The sequence below is a fragment of the Hyaena hyaena genome, unplaced genomic scaffold, assembly GCF_003009895.1.
Source record: "Hyaena hyaena isolate Hyena2069 unplaced genomic scaffold, ASM300989v1 scaffold_172, whole genome shotgun sequence".
Classification (NCBI taxonomy): domain Eukaryota; kingdom Metazoa; phylum Chordata; class Mammalia; order Carnivora; family Hyaenidae; genus Hyaena; species Hyaena hyaena.
In genome coordinates this window covers 775634-792767 of record NW_024080804.1, presented here as the reverse complement: position 1 = coordinate 792767, position 17134 = coordinate 775634, and the positions used below count along the sequence as shown (strand labels likewise).

Here is a 17134-nt window from a genome sequence, read left to right as displayed (position 1 = left end):
GAAAACTAAATGGAAGGTAAAGCACCATTCAAAAGTTAGCTATGTCATTACAGGGATAAAGCTTAGTAATCATTTATTTCAATACAGAATTTCTTCTTCAGAGTAACCTAATACTGTGAGGTAGGTAGGACCAGGCCCTCTTTTCTGTTTGTTTTAACTTAAAAAGAAAACTTCACTGTAGATAATTTGAAACACATATAATAGTGAGATCTTGGTATAATGAACCTCTCTTTACTCATTACCCACCTTCACAGTTACTGATTCATGACCATTCTGTTTTCATGTGCATTCTGATACACTCTCTCCTTGCATCTTGGGTGAGTTGGGAACAAATCTCAGACACCAGTTCATCCTGTATTTTATTTCATTTAAATTTATTTATTTATTTTGAGAGAGAGAGAGGAAGAGAGAATCCCAAATAGACCCTGCACTATCAGGGTGGAGCCCAGTGTGGGCTCGAACTCACAAACTGTAGGATCATGATCTGAACCAAAATCAAGAGTGGGATGCTTAGCTGAGCTACCCAGGTACCCCTCCATCAGCATTTTTAAAAAATGTTTATTAGAGAGAGAGAGAGACTGTGCACAAGCAGGGGAGGGGCAGATCAGAGGGAGAGAGAGTTCCAAGCAGGTTCTGTGCCGTACCACAGAGCCCGCTATGGGACTTGATCTCATGAAGTGTGAGATCATGACCTTAGCTGAAATAAAGAGTCGGATGCTTAACTAACTGAGCCACCCAGGCGCCCCTCCATCAGCATTTTTGAAAAATGCAGTTGAGTAGACTAGAAAAACATCAAAGTGTATTGTGTGGATACATAGAAGGAATGTGTACATTGTGGCAAACTCTCTCACCTCCCCCAACCCCTTTTTCTCTCTGTCTCTCAGAGTGAACACTGGGTTCTAAGTGTAATGTGTTTTTTTGCTGTGGGTCACCGTCAAAAGCTTGAGAAACATTGCTCTGCATCTTTATTCCTCCTTTGTGATCAGCAGACCAACATCATTGCCTTCAACAGTGAGCTTGTTAGAAGTGTAGACTCACAGGCCCCACCTCAGACCCACTGAATCAGAACGTGCATTTTAGCACAATCCCCATGGGATTCATGCACACTTGAAAGTGTGGGAACCTCTATACTGAAGCCCCAGTGCTTTTTCAGTACTTGTCTTATTTTTCTGGTTATTTTTTTCCTGGCTGGTTCTTACCTGTTGGGATTGACCTTTGTAGTTGCCCTTAGTGGCCTTCTCATTTTCAGTGAAGTGGAAAAGTAGGCTAAGTCACTACTGAAGGTGAGCATGAAGGTCTGGCGGCACCCTCTTTGACAAAAATGGGAATGTTAGAACTTACCTTTGGGGACTCTGTTATTGGCAGCAGTTTCAGAGGTAGAAACAATACATGTAAAACCTGCTTAGGGATGGGAAGTCATAGATGGGAACAGGGCTGCGTTTTAACATGCTTTTGTCAGATACTTCAAGCTACTTAGGTTTTATAATTTTTTTTTAAAATTTTTAATGCTTTATTTCTGAGAGAGAGACAGCATGAGCAGGGGAGGGTCAGAGAGAGAGGGAGACACAGAATCAGAAGCTATCAGCACAGAGCTCGACGCAGGGCTCGAACCCACAAACCGTGAGATCATGACCTGAGCCGAAGTTGGATGCTTAACCGACTGAGCCACCCAGGTGCCCCTATAATGTTTTGTGACCCAGAGAATTAGCAGAACTTCTGGACTGCTTGGTATAATGTCGCTTATCAGATATAGATGAACATAAGAAACAACATCACTGACCTCCAAGTTCCTTGTTGGTCTGCATTTCACTAGGAGCTTTAATTGGGGAGTGACTTTGTTTTACAAAAAGTTTGAGGACTTTACCATGCACATATTTCTTTCTTTCTTTCTTTCTTTTTTAACATTGATTTATTTTGAGAGAGAGCATGAGCTATGGATGGGCAGAGACAGAGGGAGAGAGAGAGAATCCCAAGCAGGTTTCACACTGTCAGTGCAGAGCCCGACTCAGGGCTCAAACTCAGGAATCGTGAGGTCATGACCTGAGCTGAAAAGTTGGGGTGCTTAAACTGGCTGAGCCACCCAGGGGCCCCTCCATGCACATATTTGACAATAGAAAAAGCTGATAGAGCACCTAGACTTAGGGATATTCATTGCTTTGCTTTGGTGCATCTATGCCTGTGACCATGTCCCCATCCCTGACTCGTCTATATCCACTTTGCCAAATACTTTTTGTTCCCACCCAAATGCTTCCTCTGCTGGGAAGCCTTTCCTGATAATTTGAAAATCCTTGTTTTTTGAAACTCCACAGCACTTGAAATCTATTTTCCTCATGGGTCTTTTTGATTTTTAACCTACAAATGCACCTGACAAACGGTAAGTGCCCACAAAATATTTGTCGAAAGAAGTTATTTATCTCTATGTTATATCTGCCTTGGAAGGATGTAGGCTGCTTGTCAGAAGAATCTAATTATTTGTATGCTTCTCCTGATTAACTATTTCTGGAATTGGTGATTTGCTCTGAAAAGCCTCTTTTGCTGTGGAGAGAGAAGTGAGGACTGTGTGGAAATGTATTAAGCAGTTCCTTTTGATAGCTTTTGAGATGTTGCTCAGAACAGTTCTTGGGAGGGCATTGGGCCTGGGAAACTGCTGAGTGTTAATAAAAAGGAGTGAAGGTAGTAATCAGGGAGTGAAGCACAGTTGCTCGGATGTTGTAATGGTATTACCCCGCTGAACCACAAGATGGGGGCCCCCGCAGGACTGGGTGCTGACTGCCTCTTGAGTAGGGGCAAAACATGTAACATCTGTGCTTCTGTTTCCTCCTCTGTAGAATAGGTGTAAAAATACCTGCTCTGGGTTACTGCTGCCAAGTCTAAATGCTTGCAAAATGTCTCAGATTATTTAAAAAAACAACAACAAAACAGGGGAAAACAATAACAGCATCAAATCCTATATCCCTAGAGGAGTGGTTCTCCACCAGTGGGGTGATTTTGCCCTGCATGGACTTGTGGCAATGTCTGGAGACTTTTTTTTGGTCACTGCTGAGGGAAAGTGGCTGCTACTGGCATCTAGTAGGTAGAGGTCAGGGATGTCGCTAAACATCCTGCAATACCCAGGCTGCGTCCTCAACAACAAGGAATCCTCTGCCCCAAATGTCAGTAGCCCTGAGGTTAAGAAACCGTGTCCTAGACTGATTTTTCCCAGACTAAGTGAGACTTTTTTCTTTCTCTGAGGATGTTCACCTAATTTGACTTGCTGGTTTTTGTTTTGTTTTTATTTTTATTATTATTACTTTTTGGTGGTCAGGTTATAAGCAGAGGGGCATCTCTTCAGGCGGGGCTGATTTTAACTTTTTAATAAAATAAATATCCCCCTCCTTGCTTTGGTTTCTGGAGTCCTGTGGTCTAGTAGCTTTTTTTATTTTAATGTTTGTTTTCGAGAGAGAGAGAGAGAGAGAGAGAGAGATACAGAGTGTGACCAGGGGAAGAGCAGATTGAGAGAAGGAGAGACCCAGAGAGACCCAGAATCTGAAGCAGGCTCCAGGCTCTGAGTTGTGAGCACAGATCCCAACACAGGGCTCGAACCCAGGAGCTGTGAGATCATGACCTGAGCTGAAGTCAGATGCTTAACCCACTGAGCCACTCTGGCGCCCCTGGGTCCTATTAGCTTTGGCTGTTCACAGCTGTGTGATCTACAAGAAGTCACTCAGGTGTTTTGTTCTTGTTTGCTTTTTACAACTATAGAATGAGGAATTTCAGCTAGATGATCTCTACCCACCAAATACAAAATTTTTGACTGAAAAATTTGAGCTTTTGATTGGCTTTTCTTATATTGGCCTGGGAGAATAGGAGACATGAGAGCACATGTCACAATGGACATCTTTGCTGAAAAATAGCCACGTAGATAATGCATTTATTTCAACAATAGGCTGTTTAGTGGGCATGTTTGTGAAAAGACACGTAGGTTTATCTTTGTGTGCATGTGTTTATCTTTTCTGTGTCTAGTGAGCAACATTTAAGCTAGAGAATTTCTCTGAACTGCTGATTTACAGCTGCTATTTCTGACATTGTCATAGAGGGCCCTGCTTCAAGTTGAAACTTCTGAGTTGGTGACTTCCTTTGGGACTGTCTGAAAACGAAAGCAGAATGCAATTTTCTATCCTCTGAGAGAAGTACTTTTTTTGCAGTAGAATAAATGGTCTCCTAATGGGACACTGCATTTCTGAGGACAATCTGATTAGCCACTAATAGAACAAGAAGACAAGCAGGAGGCTGCACATAAATGTGTATGGTGGGGGCGGGGTTTGCCGCCAGCCAGTGTCCATCTCATAAATACCATGTTGCTGCTCGTTTCACAAGAAAGATGATATCGTCAAGAGTCTTTGCTCAAAGGAAGTTCCAAAATTAACTGTGAGAGTGCCCAGTCACAGAAGCAGAGACTGTTGTAAAGAGAGCCTCTTCCCTTGTCTTGGAAAAGTCACTGTGAATGTGGTAGGTTTTCTCTTCCCTGTATTTACAGCCATATTACCATATATGTACCTGGGTGAGGGCATCTTAAGGAGGCTTGTGCTGCTCTGGAAGGAGTGTCCTTGGCCTTCAGCCACGAGATTGATCAAATGCCGGCAACTCTTCCTTTTTCTGTGCACATGCTTGTTTTCTCTTTGCACGGCCTGTGGTTTGCTTGGCTTTGCCCACTGGGGGCTGCTTGACCTGAAAGTGAAGTGCTGCTTTTTGTGTTGATGGCAGCATGGCCCCCAGGTCTTACCCGTGTTTCTGGAGACGAGCTGCCTGTGGCCTCCTGAATCTCCAGGCGCTTTTAAGTCTTTGTGCATGAGCCCTCTCTTTGCTGCCTAGCTTGAAAGGAAGCCTTTTGATTTTATTCTTTTTAAACAATCATTTTTAAAGCAAGCAGCAATAAAACCAGCACTAAGTCTTTGGCAAAGGCCCTCTGTTTTTTAGGAGGTGGAGGTGATGTGAATATGCCAAGAAAGAACAGAGAAGACTGATGATCTCCATTGGCTGCATTTTTTTTAGCAGAAGAACGGCTTTCTTAAGGGCACTGTGCTTTGGGGCCAGGTGGCAAAGCTTAGTGACTGAAGGATAGACCCTGAGGGGGCTATGTAGGTACCTGGCTGTACTTTGGTGGTTTGGGTTTTACTAGGAATAGTGGGGAGAACATTCTGCTGGAGTTGGCATTGACAAGTTCAGATAAATGCATCACACAGTGTGTCTCTTGTGTGTATCCACTATTCGTGTGGAGTTGCTGGTTGATAGGGTTAATCCTTAATGGATTGTAAACCCTAAAAAGTTTAGTAAGAGTAGTTTATGAGAGTTGAAAATACAGCAAATTAGCAGATAGGAATAATCCTAGCAAACAGGAATGTTTCCCATCTTTTACTTCCTTTGTGCTAAGTAAGCCCATTCTTTTACACATTTGAACCTCAAAACAACTTTATGAGGCAAGCTCTCATGATCCTCATTCTGCAGATGAGGGAACTGAGTTCCAGAAAGAGTACGTAACTTGGTCAAGGTTGTAAACTTCCTATCACACTTAGAATTAAAGGCAGACTTTTTACCTGGCTTGGCCCTGGTTTCTTCTCTGTCCTTACCCTGCACTTTCTTTCTTTCCCCATTAATGCTCCAGACGTTGTGGCTGGCTTTCTTTTTCTTGAACTTGCCAACTTCTTTTCTGTGCATAGTGCCTTTGTAGTAGCTGTTTGCTCTGCCTAAAATGCTCTTCCGCCTGATTATTTTTGCATGACTGCCTCTCTCTTGACTTTCAAGTCTTAGCTTAACTGACTCAACTTGCTCTCTTTCACCAGCCAAAAGTAAATTGTCACACAGTCAAATCATACATTTTTAATTCTCTGCCTAGTACTTAACACCATCTGATTGGTTTTGCTGTAAAACTATCATGAGAACCGGGACCTGGACTATCTTGTATGTCCCCCACACCTGGAGTAGGGATAGCACATAGTAGGTATTGGATAAATGTGTTGAATAAAAAGGCGGTTTCAAATCAGGGAGTCTTCTCTAAAGTCCTGGATGTTGTATGTTTTGCATTTTAATCTTGTACAATTTTTCATGTTTATGCAATATGAATCCCAAACACACAGGCAGTGTCAAACCAGAATTTAAAATTTACAGTAGCATTTTTCAAACTCTTGGGTCTCAGCAACTCTTGGCATGCTTAGAAATTTCTGAGGACCCCAAAGAACTTAGGTTTATGTGAGTTAGAACCATCTATACTTATCTCATTAGAAATTAACACCAAGACAATTAACACTGAGACAACATTAAAAAATAAGCCAGTAACATTTTCTAATGAACAATAGCTATATTTCCCAAGACAAATTTTTGCAAATGAGTGGCATTGTTTTACATTTTTGCAAATTGATGAAGATCTAGCTTAATAGAAGATAGCGGAAGTCACATATAAGAGGTATTTCCACCTCCAGCCTCTTCTGACATCACATGTCCCTCAGCCTCTGGAAGACTTGACCGTGGTGTGTGAGATGGAGTAAAAAGGCAAATAGTGCGTTGTTGTTATGATGAAAATAGTTAGGACTTTGACTCTGAAAGGGTCTTGGGTTGAACTCCCGGGGGTCCTTGGGCATCGTGAAGGGCTTTCAGCTTATAAAAGAGCTAGGTAATTTGAAAGGTGGGTGCTGCCATGGACACAGCTGAGAGACTGAGAAGTTGAAGCCTTAAGTAGCAGGATGCAGTGGATTGTCCCTAAGTCCGGATATTGAATCAGAGCTTTTTGTTTAGAAATACATTCATGGGGATACATTGAAGCTGTGCTTGTAAAACAAAACAAAACCACCCCTTCCCAGCTAAAGTGCTGAATCACAAAGGACCCTGAAAACTTGGAAGCTAGTGGTACTTGTTTTGTGTTCATCTTGTTCAGATGAGCAAGCATTCTACAAGTTCTGCAGTGGGATGGGTCATTAAAAAATAATAAAGCGTGGGTTTTTTTCCATGTCTGAGAATAGTGGCTTCAAATATAACTCCCTTTATAGCTGTTACTCTGCAACCCTTACTTGGTCCTCCTTGTAGCTTTTGGCCTCAGATGAAGTTGTGTCTTATAATAGAAATTAGATTGTCTTAATGCTTTATTAGTCTCAGGTACTGTCAAAACTGATCTTAAAAGTATCAAGGTAGAAGCTGTTAAAAATAGATGAGATATTCCTTGCTAGCCAGCCATTTAAGGCCTCTGGGGAGTATTTTGAATGTCTCTGGTGATGTATATAAGCTTGTCAAAGTTAAGATAACTGGGTGGTAAATCACACATCTATACTTATCTCATTAGAAATTGGGCCTTAGGAAATGATTGGTGCATCGGGGCAGGGGTGTGTGTGTGTGTGGCAGGGGGGTCCTTAGTTTCTGACCCCAGTGTTTGGAAAGACCTAATTTAGGGGCGGTGTCAGTGGGGCTTTCCTCCCCCAATTACTGTTCAGTGCCAAGGTCCAGGTGGCTTCATCTCAGTTAAATAAAGGAGGCTTCTTGCTTCTGTGTGTCAGTAAAAATCTTCAGGTCAAAATATTTGGGTCCCTGGCTTTGAGGTCCATTACCTGGTATAAATAAAGCTTCTGACTTCCTCCTTTTCCTGTCTAGGATTAAGTGATACCTCAGGTAACTTCTTGGTTAATCAAAGTGTTCTAATTTAGTTTCATTTCAGGAGTTGATAACTTTTAAATTCTGAATTGTGTGTAGGCGAAAACTGAGATTTTTTTTTTAGAAAAATGAATATAATGCAATTAGTTAAGTGTGTGCGGGAGAAATAGATGGGAAAAATTACAATAAGTGAGTTTTCTGGCACAGTCAAAGCTTTTAACAAAAAGAAAAAAACCCTCAAAACCTATCTTAATGCTTAAAATGAAACGAATATACTTCTTTTTCAGTGAGGCTATGATTTAGCCTGTCTTCACACCATAGTGGAAGAGGTTATAAATATTGAATTATTCCTTTGAAGAGGTTTCCACCTCATCTCCTCCCTGCCTCCCACAGGGGCCTGATTTGATGTTAGAAGTAGGAATGGAGCTAAGGTCTAACTGTCTTGGAAGTGGTAAGTTTGGGGGCTTAAAAGCAGCAATACCTTGGATGACCTGTGCAAGTACTGCCCACCTCTTAGGCGTACAGAGGATTTCAACATTTCTGAGACTTGTGTTTATTTGAATGTGTTTCCAACAGTGACAGAGTAAGAAGCATATATCAAGTAGAAGAATCATAAGTTATGGGCAGAAGTGAGTGAAGGCTTTAGAGGAAGAAAAATGAACTTTTCCATTTTGGTCTCATTCAAAAATACAAAAATGGGTATTTATTCAGGCCCACATATTGGGCTGAGCATTTGTGTGGATTATTTGGATTACCTCTTATGATGACCCTGAGAGAGAGGAAGAGTCCTTCCTTCTCTTTTTAAAAATGTCTATTTACTTTTGAGAGAGAGAGAGAGAGTGCACCATGCATGCACAGGGAAGGGGAAGAGAGAGAGAGGGAGACAGAATCCCAAGCAGGCTCCACATTGTCAGTGCAGAGTCTGAACTAGAGCTCCAAACCATTAACTGTGAGACCATGACCTGACCTAAATTCAAGAGTCAGACACTTAACTGACTGAGCCACTCAGACACCCCTCCTTTTTTCTTGTAACTGGATGAAAGAGCTGAAATTTAGGAAAGTGATGTCCGTTGCCCACGCACATGAAGCTGGAATTCAGACATTTTGGACATGGAGGGGATGGTCACTGAGGGAGAGGTACTTTCTGCCAGGGACAGAACTTAAAATTTTGTTTCTGGCTCCCAAATGTCATAGAAATCTGTTGTCAGGGTCTAACAGACCTCTATTCTCTGTCCTTGCTCTAACAGTATAAACTTGGTTTTCATTAGTTTTAGGAAAACAATAATCTAAAAACAGTTTAAATTCTTATGGGTAATAGATAAGATGACATGATTACATTGGACCCAAATGTGTTTGTCATGTCCCAGGCACTATACAAGAGACTGGGATTCAGTAGGAAGAAAGGATTCTGCTGTCCTGTCCTCATGGGTTTCACAGTTTAGAGGTGAAGACCAGTAATAAGCCAACCAGTAAATAAGCAGTTTTAGGACAGTGGTAGTGCCCAGATAGGGTTATTAGGGAATCGTGTAGAGAAGAATGTCAGGCAGCGGTTATAGCAGTCCAGAGGCACATGGCTTGTTGGGGGATTTGAAGAACGTTCATCATGGTTAGAGGGTAGAAAGCAGATAGGCAGTATAGCCAGATGAAGAGGGGGGAGGTAGGCAAGGACCAGATCATGAGGAGTCCCAAAAAGACTTCAGAATGTTTTAAGCAGAAGAATGACATGGTCTAATTTATATTTCTAAAAGACCATGCTGAAAAAAAAAAAAAAAGATTTTGCTGACTTATGTGTAGAATAGATGGAGGGTTATGGAAGGATTCAGAGAGGGTCTTTATGGAGCCCATTTGTAAATGATCCTGGCTGAGATTTGGGTGGAGGCGAAAGAGTTAAAAAGAATTGGAGACTTTGGGGATGAGCACTGAGTGTTATGTAGAAACTAATTTGACAATAAACTATTTGTAAAAAAAGAAAAAAGAAAAAAAGAAAAAAATGCACCAAAAAAAAAAAACAAAACAAAACAAAAAAAAGAATTGGAGGATTCAACAGATAGATTAACACTTAAAATCACTAAGATTTGATGCTCCTCCTTCTTCATTATTTGCTAAATATTTACTCAGCACCTACCGTGTGCTAGGAATTGGTGATAGGAATAAAGTAGTATGCAAAACAGATCCTCAAACTGATGTTGGCTTTAACTAGGACAGGGTGTGGGATAGGGATGAGTGTATTCTAGGCCTAAAGGAAGAGCCATAGACAAAGGCCTTGTGGCAGGGATAAAGACAGGGAAGACTGGTGGTGCCGCCAAGCTTTGTGGAGGTAGATGAAGTGGGTGGGGAGGAGAAACAGCTGGGGAGACCGGTGAGTTCTTCCGGTACATCGAGATGGCGGTCAGTATCCAGGAGCTGACTCCCAGGATTTCTTGGCCATGAGATACACATTGAGGAATCCTAGAAGCCACTGGAGGCAGCAGGGGCGGGGTGGGGTGGGGGTGGGGAGGGGGAGTGGTGGGACCAACAGGGAGGGTGTAGAATAGGCAAAGAGCAACACAGACTCGGAGACCACAGATTTGGAGGACTATGACCTCTGGTTGCTGTTTTCCAAGGAGATCTCCGAATTTGTGTGTTTTTATTCCCACTTGTCTTTTGAGTAGAATCAAATGTCCCTTTTCCATATACATTGCTCAGGTTTCAGTGGACAGAGAACCGAAGATGTGCCACTGGGCAGTGTAAGGCTCATGAGCGTGGTCCAGCCACCTTTGGACAATCCTATTCTCAGAGGTGCATCAACCTGTCAGAGCCGTGATGGGAGGTGGTGGGGGGCCAGTAATAGCCTACTTCCTTCAGGTGCTTTGCTGACTTATTCATGCACATGATCTTAATGAACCTTATGACAGGAGCTACTCAGATTCCCATTTTATGGATGAGGAAAGTGAGGTTTAGGAAGATTAAGAACTGACCTGAAGTCTGACAATGATGAGGTGGCAGAGCTGGAGGTCCCTTGCAGTCTGACTCTGGAGCCTCAGCTTCTGTCTGCCCTTGGGTGAGGAATGCTCTTGAGACCAGGCCATGTCTGGAATCACGGAGGATGGTGATGCTCTGTGAACAGAAACAAAGTCCTAAGGAGGTCAGAGGGCATTCACATTTTGAGAAGTTTCTGAGCATCAGGGGACAGACCAGTAAGTAGCAAGAATTCTAGGAGGTGGTTTTTGTGTGGGGGAAGGGAGACAAATGTTTCCTCCCTGGGCTTTCTGAACCTGGAACCATTTCCTGAACCATTTGAACCCTTGCCTGAACCATTTGAACCCTGAAACATTGCCAGGTGTTTAAACAGAAGTAAGGTCATCCATAGGAGTCATGGTAGGGGGGATTCCATTATTGGGCAAGAGATGGAATTACACTATAGGTTCCCTCCAACCTTTATGCTGTGATTCTGTATATTTGGAAAGACCAGAATGTTTTGTGTTTGTGAACTGAGCATAATTCCATAGAGTTCAGGTTATTTTTAACAGGTGAATTAGGAAGGATAATTATTTTCCCTTAAGTAAAATACATTGTTACAGATCATCCAGGAGTTCATTTGTTAGTATGCCCACATAAAGAAAGGGGATCCTTTCCTTTGAGTTTAAATTTTGAAGTCCTAGAATCCTTCAGAGTTCTACTTCATCTCACTAAAAAGTAATAAATAGCTGACATTGGGGAGTGAAAGTCTACAAGTCTCTGTACCAGGCACTTTTCAAGCACTGTTTCATCTGTTCCTTAAAATAATCCCTTGCAGTTAAGTGTTATCCTCATTTTAGAGATGAAACAAAAGCAGACAGGTTTAAGTGGGCCGGATGGCTGTGTCAGGCTAATAATAATAATAATAGCTTGCACCCAGAGAGAAGATTAGAGGTCTGCAACTGACCACTTGAGACTTCTCGAGTATGTCGTGGACTGACTCAAAGTTGGTTAGCAAAGAGCCCTGGGTGTCGATCTAGTGTTTGACATATCAGGGTCATGCAGATGGCAGGTTGGCGCTGGCTGTTTTGGTATTAGCGGGTCCCTGGTCATTGTGTGAATGACACGGGAGCACTGGGTACTGGTGTGAGGAGTTGGCTGGCACAAATGGTCCAGTATCAGGTAAAGAGACAAGTTCTCCCACTCTGTTATGCACAACAGGAAGTCTTCCAAAAGATTACTCCCAGGTCCATCTCTCACTGGCTGATTTTCTTCCTCCCCCTCTCCAGGCTCCAGAGGCCTGTTCTGTTGGCTTTCCTGGCCTTTGTTTTTCCTTCCAGGGTAGGGCTGATGATGGCCCCAGGACCTCTCCTCCCTCTCTCTCTTCTCCTCCTCCTCTTCTTCCACTTAACTAATGGTAGATGAGGGAGCCCTCCAAAGCTTTCTAGCCAGGCCATTCATTTTTGAAGGGACCTACTGCTTGAGGCCCTTGGGGAAGAATCTGTAGCACCCTCTACTCCCCATTTTTGGTTGTTTAAATTTGGGACCCCTGGCAGATTTCCCAGTTGAGGATCATTAACTGTGGTGGATTTTTGTATCCTGGTAAAAATGTAAAATAGCTAAAGTTTACTTACTCAGTGGTCTACTTAATAAACATGGTTGGGAAGAAGATTAATTTCCTTTTATCTGACTTATCGAAGTGTTATGTGGCCATGGTAGAAAAATTAGGGAACACCAAAGTAGAAGAACTAGGAAACAGAATTGTACATAACACAGAAAGTCAGGTCTTCAAAATCTTAAGGATGGTGGATACTTGAGTCTATGTTCCAGGGGTCATTGTTGATGAGAAGCTCTGCTTAAGGCTCAGAACCTTGGCCTTGGGCATCTTCACCTCTCTGTTACCTTGGTTTCTCCAACAATTAACTGAGAAGAATAGTCATACCCACTTTATGTAGTGGTCATGAGGATTCAGTAAGAGAACATTTGTAAAGCCCTTAGCAGCCCTGTGGGCATGATGATGCTTGATAAATGTTAGTCATTATTATTAGCAATGGTAGCACTGCAGAACTGTGCTAGAGAAACACTGTTCACACGTCTATTTCAATGATCAACTGCAGGCAGTATTGAGTACATCATTCCAGAACACTGAACTGTGCCTGCTTCTTGCCATTAAGGATCTGGAATCTTTCATTAAGGTAACCAGGAGGTGAGGAAAATTGAGAAAACAGGGGTCACACTGCTATTTCCTGGCCTGATCTCTGTTGGGGCCAATTTGAAGTGCAAGCCCAAAAGGACAGAGTTAGTCACACTAGACAAGGCCTTCTTGACTGAGCACATACCTGCTTTCCTGTATCCAGGCCTCCTTTGTGTCCTTTGGGGAGGCCAGAGTGTGAAGACACAAAATTGGTCTGACTCAAAATTCAAACAGAACTTGTTTTCCAATAATCAGTCCCAGGAGAAGTATGTTGACTTGCTGACCCTTTATGATGAGGCTTTTAAATATAAGCACATAAGAGAAATATTAAAGTCCTTAGTGTTTTCCATTTGTGGAACTTTTTTGGACGTTGTTTAAAACACTGGTTTGCCTTTTAGGTATAACCAGTTAGGAAGAAATAACAGACTTGATTCTGGAGAGTGGGACTTTGCTGGCAAATTGTCCCTCTACACATGATTTGTGTGTCTTTCCACAAGGTCTACAGATGCTGGCTGTTCTGTCTGAGAATGTGTTCTCACTTGCTGTCTTTCTCAAGGCATAAGTTCATGTTCAGTGAAATGTTCCTTCTCTGGCCATATCTGGGTTGTTTGGAGGATTAGTTTTTCCTTGTAGATTCTCACAAGCAGTGAACTGAGGTTCTTCAACAGTTTGTTTTCAGCACCTGGCACTCCCGCTAAGTAGGAGAAATGCTTTCCTAGGTTTCCTGATGATCACTGCTGCACAATTTTAACAAAAAGAAAACTTGGCGCCCAGAAAGCAATTCCAGAAGAGAATACTTTTCCATGCCATTACAACTCTTGTGGCTTTGCAGGTGAATGATTTCTGGTCCGGGAGCTTTAGTAAAGACATTGGAGAAGATGTTTAAGAGGCGCTGGCTTTGGAGGAGAGATCCTGGGAAGACTTGGGTTACCCTGAGTCTATACTAGATGCCTAAGGAAGCCATGGGGTGTTTGCTGGGGTCCACACCAGCACACTATTTTCCCACATATAACTGAGCCTAATTTTTAAATGTCAAATTTTTTATAATTGGCTCCCACTCCTCAATATTTATGGCCTTCATGAAAGCTGTGCCTATGAGTCATGTCAATATTTTTGTTGGTGTGTGTGCATGTGTGTGTGTGTGTATGTGTGTGTGTAAGTGTAATAATTTCTGGGCTGTGTGGAGATTTCCTGGAACTTAAGAGCCGTTTCTAGGACTGTCCCTAACTAGCCATGTGTATTCCTGACCAGGATTCTTAACTGACTTGAGCTGTATTCTTACCTGCAGGGTTTGGACAGGTGCTAAGATCCTTTCTCCCCCGGCAAGTGTTTGGGTGAAGGATAAGAATAAAAGAAATTGAAATAGCATTTTGATGAAGTGGGTACAGTTGTTGAATTTTTAAAAGGCCACTGGAGCTTTGTGGTATTTGTTACTAGGTTTCCTTTTATTAATTTTGTTGCTTTGGTACCACAGCACAGGCACTGCCAGACCCAAGTTCTTTACCAGGTGTTTCCTTCTGACTTCACACTGCCTGAGGCAGATTGAATATGTTAATGTTTCATAAGTCAGACTTTCCAACTCCTTAATCACTGCAGAGTTGTTGGCTGACTTCCATGCAGTCTTTATATTCACTATTCATTATTGAGGGTCCTCAATTTGTAGCATTGGATTTGGGTGTGGTTTTGTTAGAAACCAGCATTATTGTGGTTGGAATATCCTAAAATAAATGATATATGGAAAAAAATGTTGTTGCATATGTCCTTGCTTGGCTCATTTAATTGCCTGCCTGTCACACTCTCGTTTAAATTTGACTTTTAAGTAGGGTGCTTTGGAAAATTGAGCTAAGCCAGCTCTCAGTGACTTTTTTCCCCCCACTGAGCGATTCTTTCCTTCTAATAACGTTGCATATTTTACTTTGTCTAGGCTTTTCGAGAAAGGCATGTCTGACAAGATGTCTAGTTTCCTACATATTGGAGACATTTGTTCTCTGTACGCGGAAGGATCGACAAATGGATTTATTAGCACCTTGGGGTAAGACTGCCTGATTTTTTGTGTTGCAGGTTTTATTTAAGCCCTCATAATGCCAGCTTAAAAACTGATTTTTCTAAGATAAGAATGTTACTATTTGACTTGGCTTTCCCAGAGGCAATTGGAATCGTAGTACCAAATCTCAGGTTAGCAAAGTTTACCTCTTACACAAAAATACTGTTTTCTTGTGAGTTATGGAAGAGCAAAATCTCATTAATTACGACTCCTAAAATTCAGAATTTATTGTAATTTCCTATTTAAATACAAAGGGGAATCATATAAGGGGAAAAGTGCAAAGTTTTGGGATAAAATTTTAGTTTTTTTTACAGATTGCAAAGAAATGCTTTTTTAGCTTTCATAAAAGCTCTTATTTTCTTTTTTTTCTTCTAAGTTTATTTATTTATTTATTTTTTGTGGTGAGGGGAGACACAGAATCTGAACAGGCTCCAGGCTCTAAGCTGTCAGCACAGAGCCCAAGATGGGGCTTGAACTCAGGAACTGCAAGATCATGACCTGAACCGAAGTAGGGTCTTTAACCAAAGTCACCCAGGTGCCACAAAGCTCTTATTTTCAAGTGCTCACTTGTTTGTCATTTAAACAAAGATTAGAACTTCTCGGATGCTTATCTCTTTTCTTTGAAGCAGAATCTTTCCTATTTAATTTATTTTCTTTTTAAAATGTTTCATGTTTATTTTTGAGAAAGAGTGCAAATAGGCTAGGGACAGAGAGAGAGGGAGACACAGAATCCAGAGCAGGCTCCAGGTTCTGATCTGTCAGCATAGAGCCCAATTTGGGGCCTAAACTCACTAACCTCGAGATCATGACCTAAGCTGAAGTCGGACACTTAACCAACTGAGCCACCCAGGCGCCGTTGAACCTTTCCTATATTAATTCCTGTATGCATTTGAAAGTTACATATTGCACAAAGTTCTGTAAATCAGAGTTTTGTTCTTTTGTGCTTTCTTCAATTTTTACCCAACTTTTGAGTATAAGTAAATTCCATAATGTCCTTATTGGATGATCTTCCTTTTCCTCCTCCTATTGTCTACCAGAGGAAATGAGAAGTGAAATATACCCAAAGGCAGAGAGAAGCAGGATAGAGACTCAAAATGGTTAACTCTAGAAGACAAAGGAATGGTTTTGATTGTCTTTGTGGAGAAAGTAGTTAGGCCCCAGGGTGGATGGTTGAATTTGGCAAGAGCTGATGTCAAATTGGGGAAAGAAAGCCAACAGCTTCTCCAAGAACCTTATTCTTATAGCAGCCAGAACCTTTTCTTTTAATAATAGCTATTATTGAAAGCATGCTGTTCTATGCAGAATGGGTATTCTCAAGCTCTCATTCAGGTCACTCTAGCCTCAAGGAGCAAATTATTTCAGATTTAGAAGTTCAGCTCACTTGGATCTTGTTGTAAAAATTTTTTTGTTTTCAAAAGTCCTTTTGATCACCAAATCCACTGTTTCTCATTTCTTACCTTTTCTTAACCTCTCTACATGAGAGACCCACCCTTCACAACTTCTCTGTGGCTTTTGGCTAAGAGGCCTTCCTGCTTGCGCCTCTCCAAGTCCCTTTTCTTGGCTAATTCCTTCCTTTTTCTCTTCCTTCTGTTTGAATCTTGCATCCTCTGCTTATTTCCAGGCAGTATAGCAATGGTAATAAATAGCAGGAGTAACCACTTACGTGAGTCCTGTGGATGTTTACACCACTGTGCTAAGTACTGTATATACATCATGCCTCTAATCCCCAAACGCCTCTTTATAGTGAGCATTATCATTATTGCTTTTTATGGAGGCAAAACCTCTGAGCTTCTAAGAGGTGAAGAAGTCACCTGCCCAAGGTTTCATAGCTGGGAACACTCTGGACTCAAGGACCAGTGCTCCTAGCAGTTGCCCTCAGAGGGGTGGACTTTCCATTCCCTGCCTTTCGTGACAGTCCCAGGTTGTCAGGCAGAATTGGCTCATCACCCTCCTCACTGTCTGCCCACAGCTCTTACTTGGGTGGATGCCTTCTTAAACCTCAGACCCATCATATGCCTCATCTCCTCTTTATGGCCCTGATTTCTTGTGATGATGCCACTGGCCTTCCAGTCACCCATGCTTATGTCCAGTTGATAGCTGAGCCCACTGTGGCAGCCCCTGAAATCTTAGTGCCGCCTTCGTCGTCGTCTTTGAAAGCATCCTTTCTTATAATTTTTATGAGGTACAAGTTCTTTGCTTTATAAGAGTTTTCTTCAAGTATTATAAACAAATTAATGATAAGGTTCCTCCTCACTTTAATGTGAAGAATGCCCATTTTGAATTTTGGGCTCTAATACTTAATTCAGATGAGTTTTCCCTTGGTTCAAAATGGACTTGGAAAATAA

At 41.9% G+C, this 17134-nt stretch overlaps 1 protein-coding gene across 4 annotated transcripts in view; it reads left to right on the top strand.

Moving 5' to 3' along the window:
• ITPR1 (inositol 1,4,5-trisphosphate receptor type 1) overlaps positions 1-17134 on the top strand; it is a 330213-nt gene that overhangs the window by 6036 nt on the left and 307043 nt on the right. For all 4 annotated transcript variants that reach the window (XM_039240300.1, XM_039240303.1, XM_039240301.1 and 1 more), the window contains exon 3: positions 14670-14777. In XM_039240300.1, coding sequence (XP_039096231.1) covers positions 14686-14777 — 92 coding nt within the window. In that variant the 5' untranslated portion in view covers positions 14670-14685. The remainder of the gene's footprint in view (positions 1-14669; positions 14778-17134) is intronic.